Source organism: Erpetoichthys calabaricus, chromosome 18 (assembly GCF_900747795.2).
Source record: "Erpetoichthys calabaricus chromosome 18, fErpCal1.3, whole genome shotgun sequence".
Taxonomy (NCBI): Eukaryota; Metazoa; Chordata; class Cladistia; order Polypteriformes; family Polypteridae; genus Erpetoichthys; species Erpetoichthys calabaricus.
In genome coordinates, this window is record NC_041411.2 from 12,682,652 (window position 1) to 12,702,307 (window position 19,656).

Below are 19,656 nucleotides of genomic sequence, written 5' to 3' on the forward strand. Positions count from 1 at the left end.
ACTTGCAATTCAGTTCTAAACCCTTTGGAAATGTGGTTTCAAGATGTTTCATATTTAAAGTACGGAGCTTTTAATTTAACTTTTATAATTATCTTTCCTTTAACATCATTTATTCCTGGCTTGTTTCACATATATTTCTTCTAAATCTATAATACAGTTCAGAAATATTGGGACATTTTAAATACTTTGTGTTCTTTACCATATGTAGTTTGAATTGTATTTAAAGAGCCTTAGGTTTGAGCTATACAAAGATACATCAGTTTTGTTGTAAAAAAATATAACAATGTTAAAACAAGATATTTTAAAAACCCATTTTAGTTTTAATGCGGTGATCTATTAGTGTTGAATTAGGATTTAATTTTCTGAGGTTTTAATTGAGGTACACAGTCTGACAGATTAACAACCAAGTAGTAATATTAAGAACACGAAAATAAGTTCTTGGTATATTTGATGCAATGTTTTTAGTTCCATCCATGTCCCACTAATTCTGAAATAAACCAATCTTTTACTCTCAAAATAAATAGTATCAGTGAAGTTACAGCAAAAGTACACACCTTAGAAAATCATGTTGAGCGATGGCATTTTTGTTTGCAGTTGCAGCTCGGTGGTGGGGTACTAAGCGAATTGATTTTGCACTGTACTGTCCGGATGCTCTGACTGCCTTTCCCACAGTGGCCCTTCCTCATCTATTCCATGCCAGTTACTGGGAGTCTACAGATGTTGTGTCCTTCTTGCTGAGACAGGTATTTACCAAGCTACCTACAACAATAACCCAATGTGTAATTGTTCTCCTGTCCATTGTCTGTATGTTTGTGTCCTTTCTCATGACTTTAAAGCTTTGCTACTTTTCACCTATGCGAAGAAAGTAATTTTTTTAGGATGCAAATAAAGAACAAGAAAATACATAACCATTATTGACCTAAAAATAATGCATGTTCAAGCCATAAAGACACAGATTTGTGCTGGTTTTTTTTTTTTTTTTAATGATATGCAACTTAAATAAGCACAGAAGTCGTAAATTCACATTAAATTTGTTTACTGTTTATGGATGGCTTATAAAGGCTTATTTTCATAGTTAACTAAATCATTTTTGGGAAATTATTTTTTCTTACATATATTTTAAGTAGTGGATTTCTGTACTGATGGCGATAGACTTACTTTTTATACAGGTTATGAGACATGAAAATTCTAGCATCTTGGAACTTGATGGAAAAGAGATGTCAGTGTTCAGTCCTTCAAAACCACGTGAAAAATGGCTGAGAAAAAGGACTCATGTCAAAATAAGGGTATGTTTTATTGTAAACTTCTGGTTGTTCAGATCCTAACTTCAATTATAGAAGACACCTAAGGCCATTAACTTAATTCTGAAAAATGAGAATCACTTTTTTTGTTGTTGTTGTTGTTGTTGTTGGAGTTACCCTAGTATGTATGACGTATACAAATGTACACATTAGAATTTTTGGTATGTGTCTGTTTTTGTAGAATGTGACTGCTAATCATCGAGTCAGTGATGCTGTTTGCACAGAGGATGGACCACAAACAGTAAATGGTCGCTTTATGTATGGGCCACTAGACATGGTTACACTTACTGGAGAAAAGGTAAAGCCTCATAACTGAAGAATTGAAACATTTAGATGAGAACATGAGAACATGTACAATTTTTTTACTGAGATCAGATCATTCTGCTTAGCAGAGCATATCATTTTTATTGTATATTTTTGTAGTGAGATCTAATGTTCCCATTTGTTACATCCAGTTATACTATTTGTAATTAGTTCCATGTATCAGTTCTTTGTGAAGAAATATTTCATAACAGCTGAAACAAAATTGAACATTAACTAATTAATGTCAATGCTCCTGTGTAGTTGTTAATCAGACAGATTTTAATATAACAACAAGCAAACAATCGTGTTATAAGTACTTTCCATTTTCCTCACCTGAAAAGATTCAGGTGTTTGAACTTCTCTTGATGGTTCATACCACATAGTTAATGAACAAAATAATTGTAAATGTATTCTAATGTAGTTATTTTCAATCTTTTTAGAACTTTGTAATATTTTTTACTTTGTCAGAATTATTGGATCTTCTACCTTGTTAAGAAAATCATAACAGCCACATTCCATTTATCTAAATACTACTTAGTTAAAAGAAACATTTTATAACCTCCTGTTTAACAATGGCATGGGGATAGAATACGGAATCAAACTTTTACCATCCACGATAAGCAAAGGTCAGTGTTCATGGCTCCATTATCAAATACAACTGGGAAAAATTAACTTCAGCTACAGAATAGCTAAATGGAACTGTTGTTAATGAATAAGAACATAAATGCCCATCTCTCATTTGCCGGGAAGCACTAGGATGACCCAAACCTTTTGGCAGAACGGGAACATTTTGGATGACATGGGTTTAATGTGTGGCATAAAGAATATGTAGCATTTCACAGTAAGAGCATCATAGCAGTAGGGGGGATGTTTTGCTGCCTCAGGATCTAGGTGACCAGTTATAATTATAGAAACTAAAAATTATGTTGTTTATTATGGAAACGACCACTCATCTATCATTTGAATTGAAGCATAGTTGGGACATAGTTGATTCTTGTGGCAAGACACATAGGCAAGTCCACATCAGAATGGATTAAAATAGGAAATACTGAAGTTTGAACTGGGCTTGATCATAGCCCAGCCTGAACCCAGAAGAGATACTGTGGCAGAACCTGAAAACATTAAATGTCAAAAGTAAGGACTAGTAGAGGAAAGCAAGAAGATGACATATATTTTTCCATGGCACTGTTTGTCATTTGTTACAATTTGTGCAGTAACCACTTCAGCTATTCTAGCTTTGACTTTTGAGTTTTTCCACACTTCTCCTACCTGTCCACCAAGAAAACCTTCTTGCTTATCCTCTTTGAACTCATTTGTTATCATACTGGAGCCTGTCAGACTTGTCCAGCTCCATTAGTTGTGAAAAACAAGTGTCACTGTGAAGCTGACACAATGGAACAGTATAAACCTGTTAATCTGATCTTACATCGTACACTGACATACATGCTTCCTTTCTGGGATAGCATCTTTCCCATTCCATTTTTGAGGTGTATGCTGTCTTTGTTAATGTCATTTGTGTACCTTGGGCTATCTGCCTTCCCATCAACTTCAACAATACTAATCTCCAGGTAATGACGAAGCTAAAAAATGTAAATGTAGGCACCCAGGAAGCTTGCTTTTTTGAATCCACATGCCAATCAGGACTGGCATTTTATTGGCCATATTTAATGTAAAGATCAATTGCACTTGGCAGAAAATGCTAATTTATGATTTTTTTTTTCTCCTGAGGTGGATATTCATATCATGACACAGCCCCCATCAGGAGAATGGATCTATTTTGACACTGAACTTACAAACAGTAGTGGCAGGATCTCATATACAATTCCTGAAAGCAAGCGACTTGGAATTGGTGTTTATCCAGTGAAACTTGTAGTCAGGTACAGTATATACACACCTTTACACTAATAAAATTGACATTTAATATTCCTCAATTTTAGATATCAAATGACTGTTGTAGAAGTTAGGAATCTTATGAGGTTACTGAGGTCTTAATAACACATTTTAACACATGTTAAAAGCATTGTGTGTGAGAATCTGTATAATGTTTTTCACTAAAAAATCCCAAAGTTTAAAAATTTAGTTGGAAAAATACAATATAAGATTTCTGATTTATAAAATAATTCTACTAAATAATGCTAAACAAATTACACATAAAAAAAGTGAATTCCAAAAAGACAAATAAAATCAAGCCAGATTTATAACTGCTTGACTACAAATCTTAAGAATAATGAAATTGAAGTATTTCTTGAACTAAACTATCCTTTTATGACAGCAAAACTGCAAACAACTATACACATTTCATTCAAAGTTTATCATTCATTTGGCCTAGTTTGCTACATCCAGTAGAGCAATTAAGTGACAATTTGTAGAATCTAGAGATTTTTTGCATTCCCTGTAAATAATGTTTTTTTTCAGAGGTGACCACACATTTGCAGACAGCTACATGACAATTCTTCCGAAAGGCACAGAGTTTGTTGTGTTCAGCATAGATGGCTCTTTTGCTGCAAGTGTCTCTATAATGGGAAGTGACCCTAAGGTCCGAGCAGGTGCTGTAGACGTTGTAAGGTAAAATTTTGCACATTAATATAATTTTCCCTATTTCAGCTATGCTCTGAATAATCAATATATCATTCATATTTATAAACTTGTCTCTGACTAATCTGATATAATTGTATTGAAAGAAAAACTTCTGACTGTAAAGTATGTTTATCTTTTAAATTTCCTTTTTATTCATTTTGGTGTGTTCAGACCAAAGTATGTGTAGATGTATATAGTATATATTTATCTATTTTTTATTAATTTAATGAGCTTTTATAAAAAGCCATATTTCCCCTATAAACAAATAAAGTTCTAGCTCGCTATACCTAATATAAGAATGGGCAACACATTGGTTAGTTTTCACTGCTGCTCCATGGATCTAACGTCGTCTTGTGTTTGAATCTTGAACCCTGTTTTTATACACATGAATATTTGCCACATATTTGCCTGAGTTTAATTCTGGTTCTGGTACAGAGGTTTTATTCTTTTATTATTTATAAAGCACAATTAAAACAACCAGTGGCTGACCGAAGTGCAGTACAGAGTAAAACTGCATACAAGAAACAATATAAACAATAAAGATAAAAATATCACAGTACATCAACAACTAGTCAGAATGTTGCAAAAAGCCAAATCAAAGGACACACACACCCTCCCCTGACAGACATAAACAAATACTTTATACTGCATTCCCAAAAGCCAAGCCCCTGAAAAAGCTTCATTGTCACACTGTATGTGGCAAAAATGTGGAATCCTTGGAAAGAAGGTCTAAGTTACAGGAAAGAGCCGTTTTATTTAGGGCTTTAACCACAAACAGAAACACCTTAAACTGAATCCTGTATTTGACAGGCAGTCAGTCAAAAGAGACCAAAACAGGAATGATGTGTTCCCTCTTACTTACTAACCTGGCCACTGCATTTTGCACCAGCTACAGATGAGGTAAAGAAGACTGACTGAAACAAAAATACAATAAAATACAATAGTCCAGCCAACTAAAGATAAACGCCTGGATAACTGTCTCCAAGTTTTTAGGTGATAAAAAAGGTTTAATTTTAGCTATATTTTTAAGAAGGTAGAAATTGCTCTTGACCACTGTCAAAACAGGGAGAAGACTCGAAAATAACCCCCAATTTTTTTGCATACGATTTAATATACAAGAGGATCAATGTTGTTAGTGAAACTGCTATTGGCAGTGGGATGACCAAAGAGCAGCACTTCTGTCTTATTTTCATTAGCTAGAGAAAATGATTTGCCATCCAGCATTTAATATCTTTAAGGTAATCAAGTAGTTTAGTTACTGAGCCCTTATTACTTGGCTTCAGAGGTAAATACAGCTGTGTGTCATCTGCATAACACTGAAAAGCAATGTTATGACGCTGAATTATAGATCAGAAAGGGAGTATACACATGGCAAAAATGGACCCTTACGGGACTGCACAGATTAACGCTGCAGAGGAAGAGGAAAACATGGCAATATTTACAGAAAAAGATCTATTATTAAGGTAGAACTTAAACCGTGCAAGAGTATTTGACTTTAATGCCTACCAATTGCTCCAAACGATTTAACAAGATGGTATGGTCAATCATATCAAAAGCAGCACTTACATACAGTTGAGTCAGACAAGCACAGTCCATAGCATCAACTGCCAACAAAAGAATGGATTCGGTATTATGGAACGCTGTGAAACAAGATTTGAATTTTTTCAATAAGCAGGTGGTTTGTTCAGGAAAGCCAGAAGTTGTAAATGGACAGCCTTTTCCATGATTTTAGCTAATATCCAAACACAAGATGATTAATTCCAAATTTAAAGTGATCTCTTTCAGGTCAGAGAGAGATAATAATTGAAATTGAATAAAAATAGCAACGTTGAATCACAGGATTAGGGGATATAGAGTGACCCAATGCCATCTATTTTGCCAGTAAAATAATGCATAAATCTTTCGCAGAGGGGAAGCCGGATTAGAGTTTGCTGGATGGTTTAGAAGAACATTTGTGGTAGTAAAAAGAATTTTTTAGGTTTATGATGATTGATAGATATGATCTCTGCAAAGTGCTTAATGCTAACCAGTTTTACAGCCTCCTAGTAGTTGCATAGACACCCTTCCAGGATCTCAAAAGACATCTGGAGCCTGTCTTTTTCTGTAGCCAAGGCTGACCTCTGGACTACCCAATCTGATTCTTAAAGTGTACATATATTCATACATACATTTTGGCAGTTCACTGTACAAGACTTGCTAAAAGTTGAGACATTTTTTCCAGTCAGCTGTAACAGCCTGAGGACTGTAAAAAGGATCCAAATAATTTTAGTATATTAGGCTCAAATATCACAGTAGCGCATTGATCATTAGTGTTTGTTGAACTCTAGATACACCTGTGAGACTGCAGCACTAACCATTTCACCCTATACACTGCCTGATTTAGTATTTATAAGAAAATTAAACTTAATCTAAAATGTTTGGCATACAAATTAATTTCACTCATTTCTAATTTCTAGTTTAGTAAAGTAAACTGTACAATTAAAATTTCCTTTATAACTATTTCATTTTTTGTTTTATTTTTTCACTGAAACATTATTTGTTTTAAATGCAGCCAGTCAGAATAGCATGTTTGTCTTATTGATGATTGACTGCCTTCTATTTTGTAGACACTGGCAAGATCTTGGATACCTTATTATCTATGTAACTGGAAGGCCAGATATGCAAAAGCAAAGAGTTGTTGCTTGGCTTTCACAGCACAATTTCCCGCATGGGATTGTGTCATTTTGTGATGGCTTGGTGCATGACCCCCTCAGACATAAAGCCAATTTTCTAAAGAGCTTAATAACAGAGGTGAGATTCATTAATCCATTTTTGATTTTCTAAAAACAAACACAAATTAGCATTAATTTGATCAAATCTTAATTTATATAGTCTCTTTCCAGGTGAACACTACCACAGAGTGCTTACCAAAATTATTAAGATTGCCATATTAAATGTATAATTGATATACAATATATGGTGTATTTATATTAACAAATTAAATGTCCTCTTTTTAATCAGTCTTTGTGCTGTAGTACTGCCTTACTACTTATTTAGATTTTAGCAATTTTAGCAACAGACATTTTAAGATGTGTCTGTAAATGTGGCCTAAATGTCTAATTTAATTCAATAATTATATTAGAAGGTGACATTATTGCTATGTTAGAAGTGAACAAAAGCTATTGTTGCAAAATGCACACTTGCTATTTCATATTTATTTTTTACCACAAGGCACATATGAAGATTGCTGCAGCTTATGGATCAACAAAAGATATTTCTGTTTATTCCTCCATTGGCTTGTCACCCAGTCAGATTTACATTGTTGGGCGCCCTACCAAGAAACTTCTTCACCAATGCCAGGTGATTATCTTCACAGATCAGTGGGAAATAAAGAGAAAATACTAATAGTAGGAAAGTGTTGGTTTGCACTAACTTTTTAATTCTTTATTGTTTGTTTAGAGAGTTTATATTTATATTATTTTATTTATTTAAGAGTCTCGACTTGATTGTATGCAATGTGTTCTTCTTCATTGTATAAGTTAGACTTGATTGTATGAAATGTTATTTTTTTTTATAAAATCTCTCTATTATATAAAAAAATCATGGGACGAGACGAGGCTTTTTAGCCTGGGACAAGACATGACTTTTTCAGAGAGACATTTTCAAGTCCCGCGAGACGAGACTTTGTGCCAAGAGATTTAACCACACCCGGGGCCGGAAATAAAAGACAAAGAGTAGATGACAAAGTAGAACTTCGTAAAGAGGTTCCAAAACGTTGACGGGATATACATGCATAGCAGGTTACAGATAATGGAAATATGAAAATTTGAAAGTCTCAAAAAAATAATAGTAAAGATCACATTAGCGCAAACAAATGGAAAGTATTACTTGGTGAAAAAACGGAACAGCGAAAAGAGATTGAATATATTGTTCGGATTTAAACTTTAAGTCGGAGACTTGTAGATCGTCTTAATTCCAGTTGCCATCAGGGAAAAGTAATGTTTCTTCCAAATGAAGAGGCATATCCGTGAGAATTAAAAGATTTGTTGTTTGGTGAAAGTGGAATCCACATATGCAAGCAGCAGAGATGCGAAGTGGCTGGTGTATAGCACAGGCCGGGGGGTTGGCGAGCGAAGCGAGAAAGGGGCAAAGCCCCCTAGTGAATCACAAAAAAGACTTTTAGTGATTAGATGTGAAGAAAAAAATGCCTATTTTTTCTTTAACAATATATAATATATAGCTAATGCTGGCATTGTAGCATAAAGGGGCTCAAAGTATTCAGTACTGAATGTTCAAATTATTTCTACCATTGAAATCTGACCTGTTCACAGGAAATTAAATGATTTGAAGAACAATTATTAAAAGCCTGTCTGAACAGTAGATCAAAATTTATAGCTGAACAGCTTTTATGTCTGTTTATAGACTGAAATTCCTAATTTATAAATGATAAATAAAAGTTCAGTAGTGTTATTACTGACATAAACTCTGATTTGTATAAAACGTGAATGCAGTTTGAATACTACTTTAACCATGATGTATGATTTGTTGAGTCAGTAAATATAATGAATGTCTTGTCTCTTTTAGTTCATTACAGATGGTTATGCAGCACACCTCTCTCAACTGGAGTATAATCATCGCTCAAGACCTGCCAAGAGCAGCTCGCGGATGGTTCTTCGCAAAGGCAGTTTTGGGCTAGGAAGCAACCCAGACTTTCTTAGGAAGCGCAATCATCTGCTCCGTACTATCTCCTCACAACCTACGACTGGGGCCAGTGGCTCCTCATCTAGCCATAGTAAGCCAGAGCGGACCCAGAGCCAGTCAGACAGTGAGAGAGAGCGGGAAAGGATTGAACGCTGCCAAAGAAGCATGAGCATTGCTGCTGGTTGTTGGGGCCGCAGCAGCAGTAGCAGTGCCAAGACAGAATCTGGCGTTTTAAGTCAGAAGTAGTTGTTCCACAAAGAAGAAGCACTTAACAAAATATACTGTTGGACGTGTCCAATTTAGTTAGAAGGAGAACTTGGATAAAGGAAGGTGATTGAATGAAGTGACAAAAGGTCCAGGAACTGCATATGGTGCTATAAACAATATAAAATATGTCACCATCAGGAATGGAATTATACAAAAATGTGGTACCATCATCATGTTGCATGTTGCAGGCCTTAAATCAGACAGCTGTGCTCCTTTTTCTTGAGCACAGGCCCACTAAGCATTAAACAAGGGAGCAAAGCTGGAGTGAATTAATTTTCCAGTATGTTTAGTATTGTAACCAGTCTGTTTTAGCCAGGTTTTTGAAACTCTGACATGTAAATATTTGCGTCCTATAGCTTTGAAGAAAACATTTAGGAATAATCTGATTTAAGTTTCCAGAATTGTGTGGATCTTTTATGATGGTAACCTGAAGCCCAGTGTTTACTTGTATATATGTATAGAACAGTGGTGCTTACTTAGAACATTTTTGCTGTATAGTAGTACTTAGGCAATAAAACAATATCCTAATTTCATGAATCTACCTGATATGGCATGCGGGTCTGTTGTGGCCTTAATGGATTTTAGCTGTTATTAGTTGGAGTACTTGAAAAAGACAGAGGTTAACAGGGAAAAAAAAGAAGAGAGAGAGGTTAATGTAAATTTTAGCATTTATTCTTAACATCCTAACGCCCCACTCAATGCGATGTGCACAATTAATTTTCTATAAGTAATGCAAACAAAGACATGAATGTGTTTTGGTTTCTGGAAACATGATTTTCTGTAGGATAAGAAAGCATTTTCTTATGCCATTTGTTTTCAGTTTTAAGTAGTTCACTTTAACTGCATTACTAGTTGGAGTGTATTCACTGTTGCCTATAACTGTTTAGGTCTCTAGTGTATGTTTAGTGAAGTTCAGTCTTTCAATCAGCAATAGTGTGCTGAATAGACAGACTTGCAGAGAGCAGACAGGAGACTTTAAAATTTTTAAAAAGACATGAGATCAGCCAGCAATATTCTTTACAAGTGAAATCTTTGCTTTGTGCTCACCTGGTAACATGGAAGACTTGTATTGTGTTAACCACCATAAAAGATCCTAACTTTAACAAAAACTGAACTTAAACATCATTTTCCAGAATTTGAAATTATAATGTCAGCAGTTAGAAATAATGGGTGGCCATATTTCTTTTTAGTTGTGTTTCTTGTTTAATCTCATAGTTTTGCACTATTTTATGAGACCTTATTCCGCCCTATGTTTCTGTGGATTTATTATTTATAATTGTTCTGCATGATAATTTATCATTTTTTGCCAATGCAGGGTTTGTATATTTATATACCAAAATCTATTTAGATGGATGTGGGGAGGCTGGGTGGTGAGCAGAATTCTGATTGACACCACTGGCTGATTAGTATTAAACTGTAAACAATGTTTCCAGTGGGCAAGTAGGATTTTTTGAAATAAGCTTGTTGAAGTTTGGTTTCTCTCAAAAGCTAAGTTTAACTTGTCTGTTTTAAGACAGAATTTAAAAATGGGGATAATCATTTTTTTGCACTTATGGAAGGAACCTGAAAACAGCTGAAAGGTCTGTCCCACATTTCTCTTTCTCTTTAGAATACTTTATAATCTTAGTTCCAGGTTTTTTTTAAAAAAAAAAAAACCAAGTGTGGCATGTGAGTCCAGTTGGTTTAAAATGAGCTATTAGAGCTGTAACTTGGAAAAAACACCTTGTTTTATTGACTAGCATAACAATGGATCCTGTAACCAAAAGGATATCTAGCAAGCAGCCTTATTTAAAATGGAGATGTTAATAGTCAAAATGAAATTCAAAGCTAATAGAAAAAGAGAGGGGAATCAAGTATGCCAAAATGCAGAAAATAAGTTTAACAAAAACCTAATTCATGTAGAATTTATTAAACATAGCATTTATTTTTCCAGTATTGCAAATATGCTTGAAGTAATACTGTTTTATCCATTATCATTAGTCAATTAATGTAGCACTTTATATTATTTGAGTATAGTTAATAAAACAGCTAGAGTTATGCATTATTGGACAAAGTATTTAACTCTTAAAGTGCAATGTGATTCTCTTGCGCCATACAATAATCAAAAGAAGGAACAGGTTCCATGTGCTGGCTTATGGTTCCTTACTTGGATCCTTTTTGAAAATTTGGATCTAGCTTAAAGCTAAAGTCCAAGTCCCCAATACAATATGATTTGAATATGTACATAAGCCTATGAGTTGCATTGAAAACAAAGGATTCAAAGAATTATTGCTTTGTGTACAGAACTGTAAATGGTATGAAAAGTACGTATATTCAGTGAAAGTTATTTATTTATGTAGATATAAAAGAGGTTGGATCCTTCAGGTTTTATTATACAGTATTTGAAATACTTTTTTTTTTCCATTTCAAACTGATGTATTAGCTGTTTTATGGACCAAGAGTAATGTAACTGTCAATGCAAAAGTGCAATATTCTTACAGTTTCCATAGATAATAAGCAGTAATTTTAAACTAACTCTGTGGCATTGACAATCAGTATACATGTACTGAATTGCTCCACCCTTTTGATAATTACAAAATCTGTTTACTGGATTCTTAAGAGGGCAGAAAAAAAATTAACACAACTGTGAAAAAGAAAAATTCAGGACAAAGTACACTGTGCATAATGCAGTCTTGCACAAGAAAAAGATGATCAGTTCCCATCTATTTACAATAAAGCACCTATTTGGAAATACATCTTACTGATCACATGCAAATGTCAGAAACTCACTCAGCTTTCACCATACCTGTATTAGTTGTAACATCCTGATGTAGTTTACTTGTGGAATGGGTATAAATATATTGTGTAAAGCTGCAGCCATTTTCTCTCCAGGTCACCTAATGTTGTGGTATAAAATAAAAAGGAAGATTTTCTATATATGGAAATAGCTGCTGCTCTCAGCGTTAGCCAGCTCGTTTACAGGGAACTTCACTGTTACACATTTTTACAAAAAAAAAAACAAAACTTTTATAACCAAATTTGTTGTGTTTAATTTAGTTGGGAGAAATTAAAAGTGAAACTTCTGATATAGTGAACGGCACCATAAATACCTTGTTATAGAAAGCTGGGTTTAATGCAGACTTCTTATGCCTGATTTCTATTAGAATAACCACTGTTTGTAATCAGTCCCTGTCATGTACTATTGGTGAATAAAAGCTGATGGTAATGCAGTAAAGTTTCACATTTTGTCTGCGAGAAAGCACAAGTTGGGAAACAGAAGGACATGGTCGCTTTGAAAAGGTATTCAAAAAGTATACAAAGCCTACTTTTACATCTTGTGTTGTCACTGAATATTGTCTTAGAACAGAATGTTCAAATATGTTTCTGTAGGAACTAGTTGCATTTATAGAATAATTAGAAAAACAATTTCACTGTTGATTTTGTCAATCCAGAAATATGCAGTTTCTTTTATTTTTCAGGTAATTGTAGCAAAGACATGGTAGTTTTATACACAGTACTGGATTGGTTCATCAATTTTTTTCTTAAATTTCTTGAAATTATAATTAATAGCAGCTGCTCAATGATGGATCCCCTGATGCACTTGATATTAAAAAAATTCCCTTTAGATTAAATTTTATCTTTATTACAACTATTATAATATGCATAACTTTTTCTGAAAATTTGTAACTACAGATTGAGGGCAACACCAATTCTAAGAGGACAAGGTCTAATTGTTCTTGTTCAGTCAGTTTTTTCTTATCTGTGCCTCATTCTTTATATCGAAAATAATGATTATTTGACTTTCTAACATATTTTTAATGCTAAATTACAAATATCTGGTGTAGTGGGGCCATGGAACCAAGATTTATCACATTTTCCCACCCCAAAAAATACTGTATGTAAAGACCAACCAACTCTGTAGTTTTGCACAGTTTTTATGTAAGACACCTTTGAATTTTTACAGTGACCAATAGATTTTCATTAAACCTCCTCTACTTTTTGTTTGTGCATATATATATATATTTACTAGGTCTTTTATTAAAAAATATAAATATTTATTTTTCTTATCAACAGAATATACAAGGATAGTTAAATCAGTATAAGAAAAATACTCGGGGTGGTTTTCTGGGGTATAAAATTACTTTGACCTTAGCAATCCAAATTTATATAATTTATTGTAACCTCCTTTTGAAATTAATAATGATAGTATTTCCTACTCAGATACTTCATTTTAACCCATGCATGTCAGTCAAGATGTGCAAAACAAATAAAGCTGCATATGTACTATTATCTAATATTAACTAATGAGAGTTTTGTCCTTTCACAGATAACTTGAGGGTCATGGGAGTTTGCCAATCTTGTCCACATGTGCATTGTGGACTTTGGAAAAGCTTGTAACTGTATACCCCAGGATGCTGCAGTAGTACTTGTTTTAGGGCGGCTGCTGCTGTGTGCCATTCTGTTACTTTGTTTATAGACTAGGTGTCGTGTTTGATACTTTGTATTGAGACTATTTAATGTGAGTATTGTCAAGGGTACATCTTGTCTCCTCCATTCACCTGTTGGTCATTTTCGTAGACAAGATATCAACGTACAGCTGAGGTATGCAGGGTACCCACTTTGAGAGCCTATGGGTTGCATCTGTGCTGTTTGCAGATGATCTTTTCTCCCGAATCTAATCATATTGTAGTTGCTAGCACATGCAGAATGTGATCTGGTTGGGATGATTGGTAATGTCTGCCCTTCAGGTAAGGAATGAGAAGTGGTCCCACCCTGGAAGAGTTCCAAGCACATTGAGGTCTAGTTAATGAGTGACACAAGATCAACAAGTCGATGTAGTGGCAGCAACTTTACTGATGTTGTAGTAGACTGTGTTAATAAAGTGGAAGCTATGTATTTACTGGTCTGTCTACAGCAATATCCTCACCTATGAGGATGAGTACATGTGGTCAACTATGAGATTTCTGAACTGCGTTGCTGAGCTCACAAACTTCACAACAGGGAGTGGAGCTTGGAAATAATTGAGAACCAGTGAGCACAACCATTTCTTCTAGGGATCAAGAGATGCCAGTTGTTTGACCATGTAGTTTGAATGCCTTCTTGGGCAGATGCACAAAGCATGACCCAGTAAAATAAGGAGGACACAAAGTGGGGACTGTCCTAAGAGAATCTGGGTATTCATCAGAAATGGAGGGGGGTTAGAGATTAGCAGAAATAATGAAGCCTTGTCGGCCAAGCTCATCTTGTTAATACCAACGATCCTCACCAGGAAAAGCAGAAAAAAAAATGAATGAATGAGTTTGAGTTGTGAAAATGAGAAAGACATCGTAGCAATAAACAATTTTATTTTCACAGCCCCAGTTAAATCTAGTTAGCAAATCTTTTACAGATACAAAAAAATAGTACCTTTAAAAATAGTTCTTTGTAAATAGCTGCTAAAAATTTTCATTCACATAATTTAAAAGGAAAGTCTGACCTAGTTTAATCAGCATAGTACAATTCTGTAAATGCTATTTATTTTTCATTATATTGGGGAAGTGGACAGTTGATGCATTGTAACTGTTTTATTCTAAATTCCTAAATATGTTTACAAACTCAGTGAGTTTTATATTGAGTGTCATTTTTAGAGAATTATTATATATGAACACAACTGAATATTACAGATAATTTTAAAAAGAATAATTTGCCAGATGGGCAAGGTGACTGCACACCAGGTATAAAATGACAGAACTATTCCTGAAATCAAACTGCTGCTTATGAATTATTTTTTGTATTTATTTTAGTCTAAGTGTGCAAAATGTTTTGATCTGTTAAGATCTGTGTTATACTCCACAATTACATTTTTTTTTTTTTCTGGCTGTCAGTGCAGTGTTCGAATGCCTGGGTCTGCTATGTGTACAGTATCATTGTATGTTATGTGGATTTAAAGAAATTTGACATTTTTTCCTCAGTGTTTTCTGTATATACAAAATTATAGCCTGAAAAACCCCTGTGTACTGTCATAATCGACCATTTGCTGTAAATAGAAGTTTACTCTTGAGCAAGCTATTAGTGTGTCATTTCTTTCTTTTAATGGTGGGAAAGAAACATTTGATATCTTTCTAATATTTATAATTATAACATTTTCTGCTCTTTTCAGAAAAAACTCAAAGCTATACAAAGACTGGATTGGTCTTTTCATATTGGTATTATTATTAATAGTAGTAGTAGTAATATTATTATAGTTGCAAGAGCTATTATTCAACAGCTTTTTAAACCCTTTGCAGTCTTTTCTTTTTAAGGCTTACTAATGCATACCAATAACCTGTATAACACTAGAAAAATAAGAGTTTGAACAAATAATTGTGCCTTTTGTATGTAAACATATCAAACAATAGTATATAATATTTATGTTAGAACAGCACCAGTGCATGCAGTGAAACTGAACTTTTAACAGAGGTCTTCTGTCCAGCAAAAGATACAATAGCAGGAAAAGAAAAACAATTGTTGCCACAGTTCGAATCGATATTATTTATTCAGTCCCATTCTTGATTGGTAAGACAATCCATCATATAGTGTTGCTTGCTGTAAGAGAGAATATGGACAAATTTGAAAATGTTTTTGCTTGGTGGTTTTCAACATAAATATTGCACATTTATTTTCCATTTATAACAAAGGTTTCATTTTGTTCATTTGTTTGTTTTTCATGGATAGTTTAAAACTGCATTTCCATGTCATAAAACTAAATAGATAAATTACAGTATTACATGACTGAGACACTTGAGAGTATTTCAGGTCAGAGATAAGCTTATCTAACTTTCTAATTGCTGAAACAAAAGCACATACAATGCACTCCCCTAAAGATTTGCATCAACCATTGAATTTAAGATGAAGACTGGGAATGTGGCCAGATTCACTTAGGTTTATATAGTTTTGCCTGGAACAGAGATTATTCAAAGCTGTGTAGTACCAGAACTATGCGCCCATCATTTTCCCCCAAAAAATCAGTATAATAATAATAATAGGAATGAATCACACAGAACTAAAATTAATTTAATTTTAACTGGTATGACCTTTGAATGACACTCAGAATCTAGAAAAATTTAATTTCAGTAAAGGCATAGGCTGTCTTGTTGTCCATGTGCCTTCTGCCGTTCTCTTCCAGCTTCCTACACTTTTCAAAATACAGACAGGTTAGGATAACTGGCAACACTAATCTGGCTTTTGTGCAAGTGAGTGCGGATGTGTCAGTTACTGAGTTGACTCCATGATACACAAAGCCTGGCCCAGCAAAACCTGAATTGGCTCCAGCCTCCCCCGCCAACTCTCTGTTAAAAATTCAAATGACTACACAAGTAAGGAACATTTGGTAATGTTATTACACAGTAATGCAATGTGAAAATAACCCTACAAAAGACAAGATCTTCTGTTTTATTAAAAGACATAGAAATAACGTGTGGTTTAAATATTAACTACTTTAGAAGCTTTGAAATTTCTGGCCATAAAGCTGTGGCAGCTTTTGTTTTGCATTAAAAGGTGCTAAGTTTGACTTTGTGTACAATTTTATTATCTGCAAGTATAGGGTGGTCCAGATCTAACTATGCAACTTTTAATGCAATGCAATAATTGCATAATTACATCTGGACCAACCTGTACCTTTTGGGTGTACCACACAAATCAATATTTTGGGTGTCCAAATGTTGGGTGCACTGACAGTGGCGTTGCCAGTGACACTCCTAGCCTGAAAAGGTGCTGCTAGACGTTGAGCTTATGAAATTTGTAAAACACTTATCAAGGGCATATTGATAGCTGGCAGCAGGAGACCCTTCAATTTGGCTAGCCACTGTAACAGACAGGTAGTCTGGGGGTTGTATTACCCCTTAACAAGGGATTAAGGTCCTGGGAAGCTCTAGGAAAACACCTTCAGGGATTCCGGCACTGGTCCTGACCTTGGAAGTCATTTCCTGAATATTCCATGAAAAATGTTTCTGTCCAAGGCCTAAAAAGCCTCTCTTGGACAGAAATGATTTGTGCAGAGCCAGGGGGACTGTTGACAAAAGCTTGACTGGTAAGAAAAATTAAGGCTTGTCGTGATTAAAGGTACAGAGGGTGAAGAAAAAAAAAGGCTTGTGGTTTGGTTAAAAGGTAAGTGTGTAGACAGAAATAATAACAAGTGTCAATCAGGTCAAGGGAATAGAAACAATTTTATTTTTATCATTTTACTTGTTGTTAATGCACTGGTAATATATTTTTCCCCCTTATGTTATTTTTTTTTGTTAATAAACACTTTTGTTCTATTTCTTTGGCCTCCTTGCCTTTATTTTGGGCCTGCAGACTTCTTATAAGCAGCACTCCAGGCCATAAGCTGCATATGTTTATTTAAGTCAACCAGATGGAAATACTGTACGCTGGAATAAAGAGGTAAGGTTTTTTTTTCTTTAAAATCTAATTTAATAATAATATAATGAATACAAAGTAGCACCCAATCTTGTGTGTGTTACAAGTAGTGAAAAACAGAGGGTTTTACCGTATTGATTTCTTTATGTCTGTCCTTGCTGACAATTTCTTCTAATATTTCTCCATCTCCTTTAACCAACCTGTACAGACAAATGTCAGCGTTAAAAAAACAGTTTGTAGTATTTAAGCATATGTCTTAATAACATTACAGAAGGATGTGATTGCAAGCTTCAACCTTGTAGTATTTTATAGTTTTTTTTTTTTTTAAATAGGCTTAGAAAATTGTCATTTTTTTTACTATAAATAATCTGTTCATTTTACAAACATGATTACCTACTTTTTAGATATAAAGTTTAGGTGAAGCACAATTGTGTGTTTTTTAAATACAGAGTCGTCAATGTCAAAAGATTAACTTTTACTATGTACTGCTAAAAGAATATTTGCGTTTATGTATGTATACAAATACACACAACCAGCCGAAGGTCTAGACACATTCACATTATTTTCATGTTTTTGACAAAAATTTATATTTTTTAATCAAGATACCATTAAATTGATTTTAAAATACAACTAAGACATTCCTAGTGTTTCGAATAGCTCTTACTACTGCTTGAAATGACGGATCTCTAATTTATTAATCGCATGTGACTGCAAAGCCCAATTTTCAGCAGCCATTCCTTCAGGGTCCTAATGGTCAACTCCCTTGGCTTATTAATTAGTTCAAATATAAATTGATTAGAGAAACCTTTGAAATTTTATTAGCACTGCTGAAATGTCTTATTCAGTTCACTTAAGTTGCAAGATACTCGCATTCCTAAAGTTAAGTTCTGGGTTCAAGTATATCCAAAATCTAATAAGTTTTTTTTTTTTTTTTTTTTAGAAACACATCGGTCTATTCTTGTTTTGCAAAATGAAGGTTATTCCATATGACAAATTGATAAGAAACTGGACATTTCATATAAAGGTGTCTTTTGAGAGAAGACGGTAAACGGGATCTAAACAGGATAGGCAAAGAAAGTGAAGGCCCAGACGGACAACTGTATAAGAAGAGAATATCATCAAAGTGTGTAGTATGAGAAAGAAACACCACTTTTGACTGGTAATATATATGTACTATTATATCTATATGCTATGTATATGTGTGTGTACATGTAAATGTCCTGTATGTATAAGTATACGTGTATATATACAGTACACTAATCAGCTCCAGCATTCAAATTACGGATAAGTGAAGTGAATAACAGTGATTATCTTGCTACAGTGGTACCTGTCAAAGGGTTTGATATATATTAGGCAGCAGGTGAACGGTCACTTCTTGAAGATGTATGTTGGAAGACGGAACTAATGGGCAAATGTGTGGATATGAGCAGCTTTGACAAACTGTGATGCCCGGATGAAGCTCCCACAATGGGCATGTGGGCATCAGAACTAAACCATGAAGCAATGAAGGAAGGTGGCCTGGTCCATGTGTGTCATTTACTTGAAGAAAAAGGTAGGCAGGCAGGTCACTGCTCTGCTGGGAAACCTTGGGTCCTAGCATTCACATGGAGATTAATTTGACATGTACCACCAACCTAAAGATTGTTGCAGGTCACATACATCCCTTCATGGCAACATTATTCCATAATGGCAGTGGCCTCTATGAGCAGGATAATGTACCTTGCCACACTGCCAATATTGTTTAATATTGACTTAAGGAACATACAAAGAGTTCAAGGTGTTGACTTCGCCTCCAAATTCCCCAGATCGAAATCTGATCGAAAAACCACGTCTGATCCATGGATGCCCTATGTCACAACTTAGTGATAAAAAGATGTACTGCTAATGTCTTGGCGCCACATACCACAGGATACCTTCAGAGGTCTTGTGGAGTCCATGCCTCAATGGGTTGGACCTGTTTTGGCATCATGAGAGGGACCCACACATTATTGAATGGGTGTTTCAAACGTTGTGGCTGACTGGTGTTTATATGTAGATATTCCTGCAGTATAATGTAAATATGTTTGCATGTACATACTTCATACATCATATATAGGCATATAGCTACTGTCTCTTTAATCCATATTGCTCAGCTGTGATTATCCAACCAACCTTGTGCGCCCAGTCTCTGGAT

At 34.5% G+C, this 19,656-nt stretch overlaps 1 protein-coding gene across 11 annotated transcripts in view; it reads left to right on the forward strand.

Annotated features, from left to right (window-relative positions):
- Positions 1-15,155, forward strand: part of LOC114669253 (membrane-associated phosphatidylinositol transfer protein 2) — a 190,235-nt gene extending 175,080 nt beyond the window's left edge. For all 11 annotated transcript variants that reach the window (XM_028825456.2, XM_051921568.1, XM_028825457.2 and 8 more), the window contains 8 exons: positions 595-743; positions 1,170-1,286; positions 1,483-1,599; positions 3,333-3,481; positions 4,020-4,169; positions 6,788-6,971; positions 7,392-7,520; positions 8,745-15,155. In XM_028825456.2, coding sequence (XP_028681289.1) covers positions 595-743; positions 1,170-1,286; positions 1,483-1,599; positions 3,333-3,481; positions 4,020-4,169; positions 6,788-6,971; positions 7,392-7,520; positions 8,745-9,107 — 1,358 coding nt within the window. In that variant the 3' untranslated portion in view covers positions 9,108-15,155. The remainder of the gene's footprint in view (positions 1-594; positions 744-1,169; positions 1,287-1,482; positions 1,600-3,332; positions 3,482-4,019; positions 4,170-6,787; positions 6,972-7,391; positions 7,521-8,744) is intronic.
- The last annotated feature ends 4,501 nt before the right edge of the window (positions 15,156-19,656 follow it).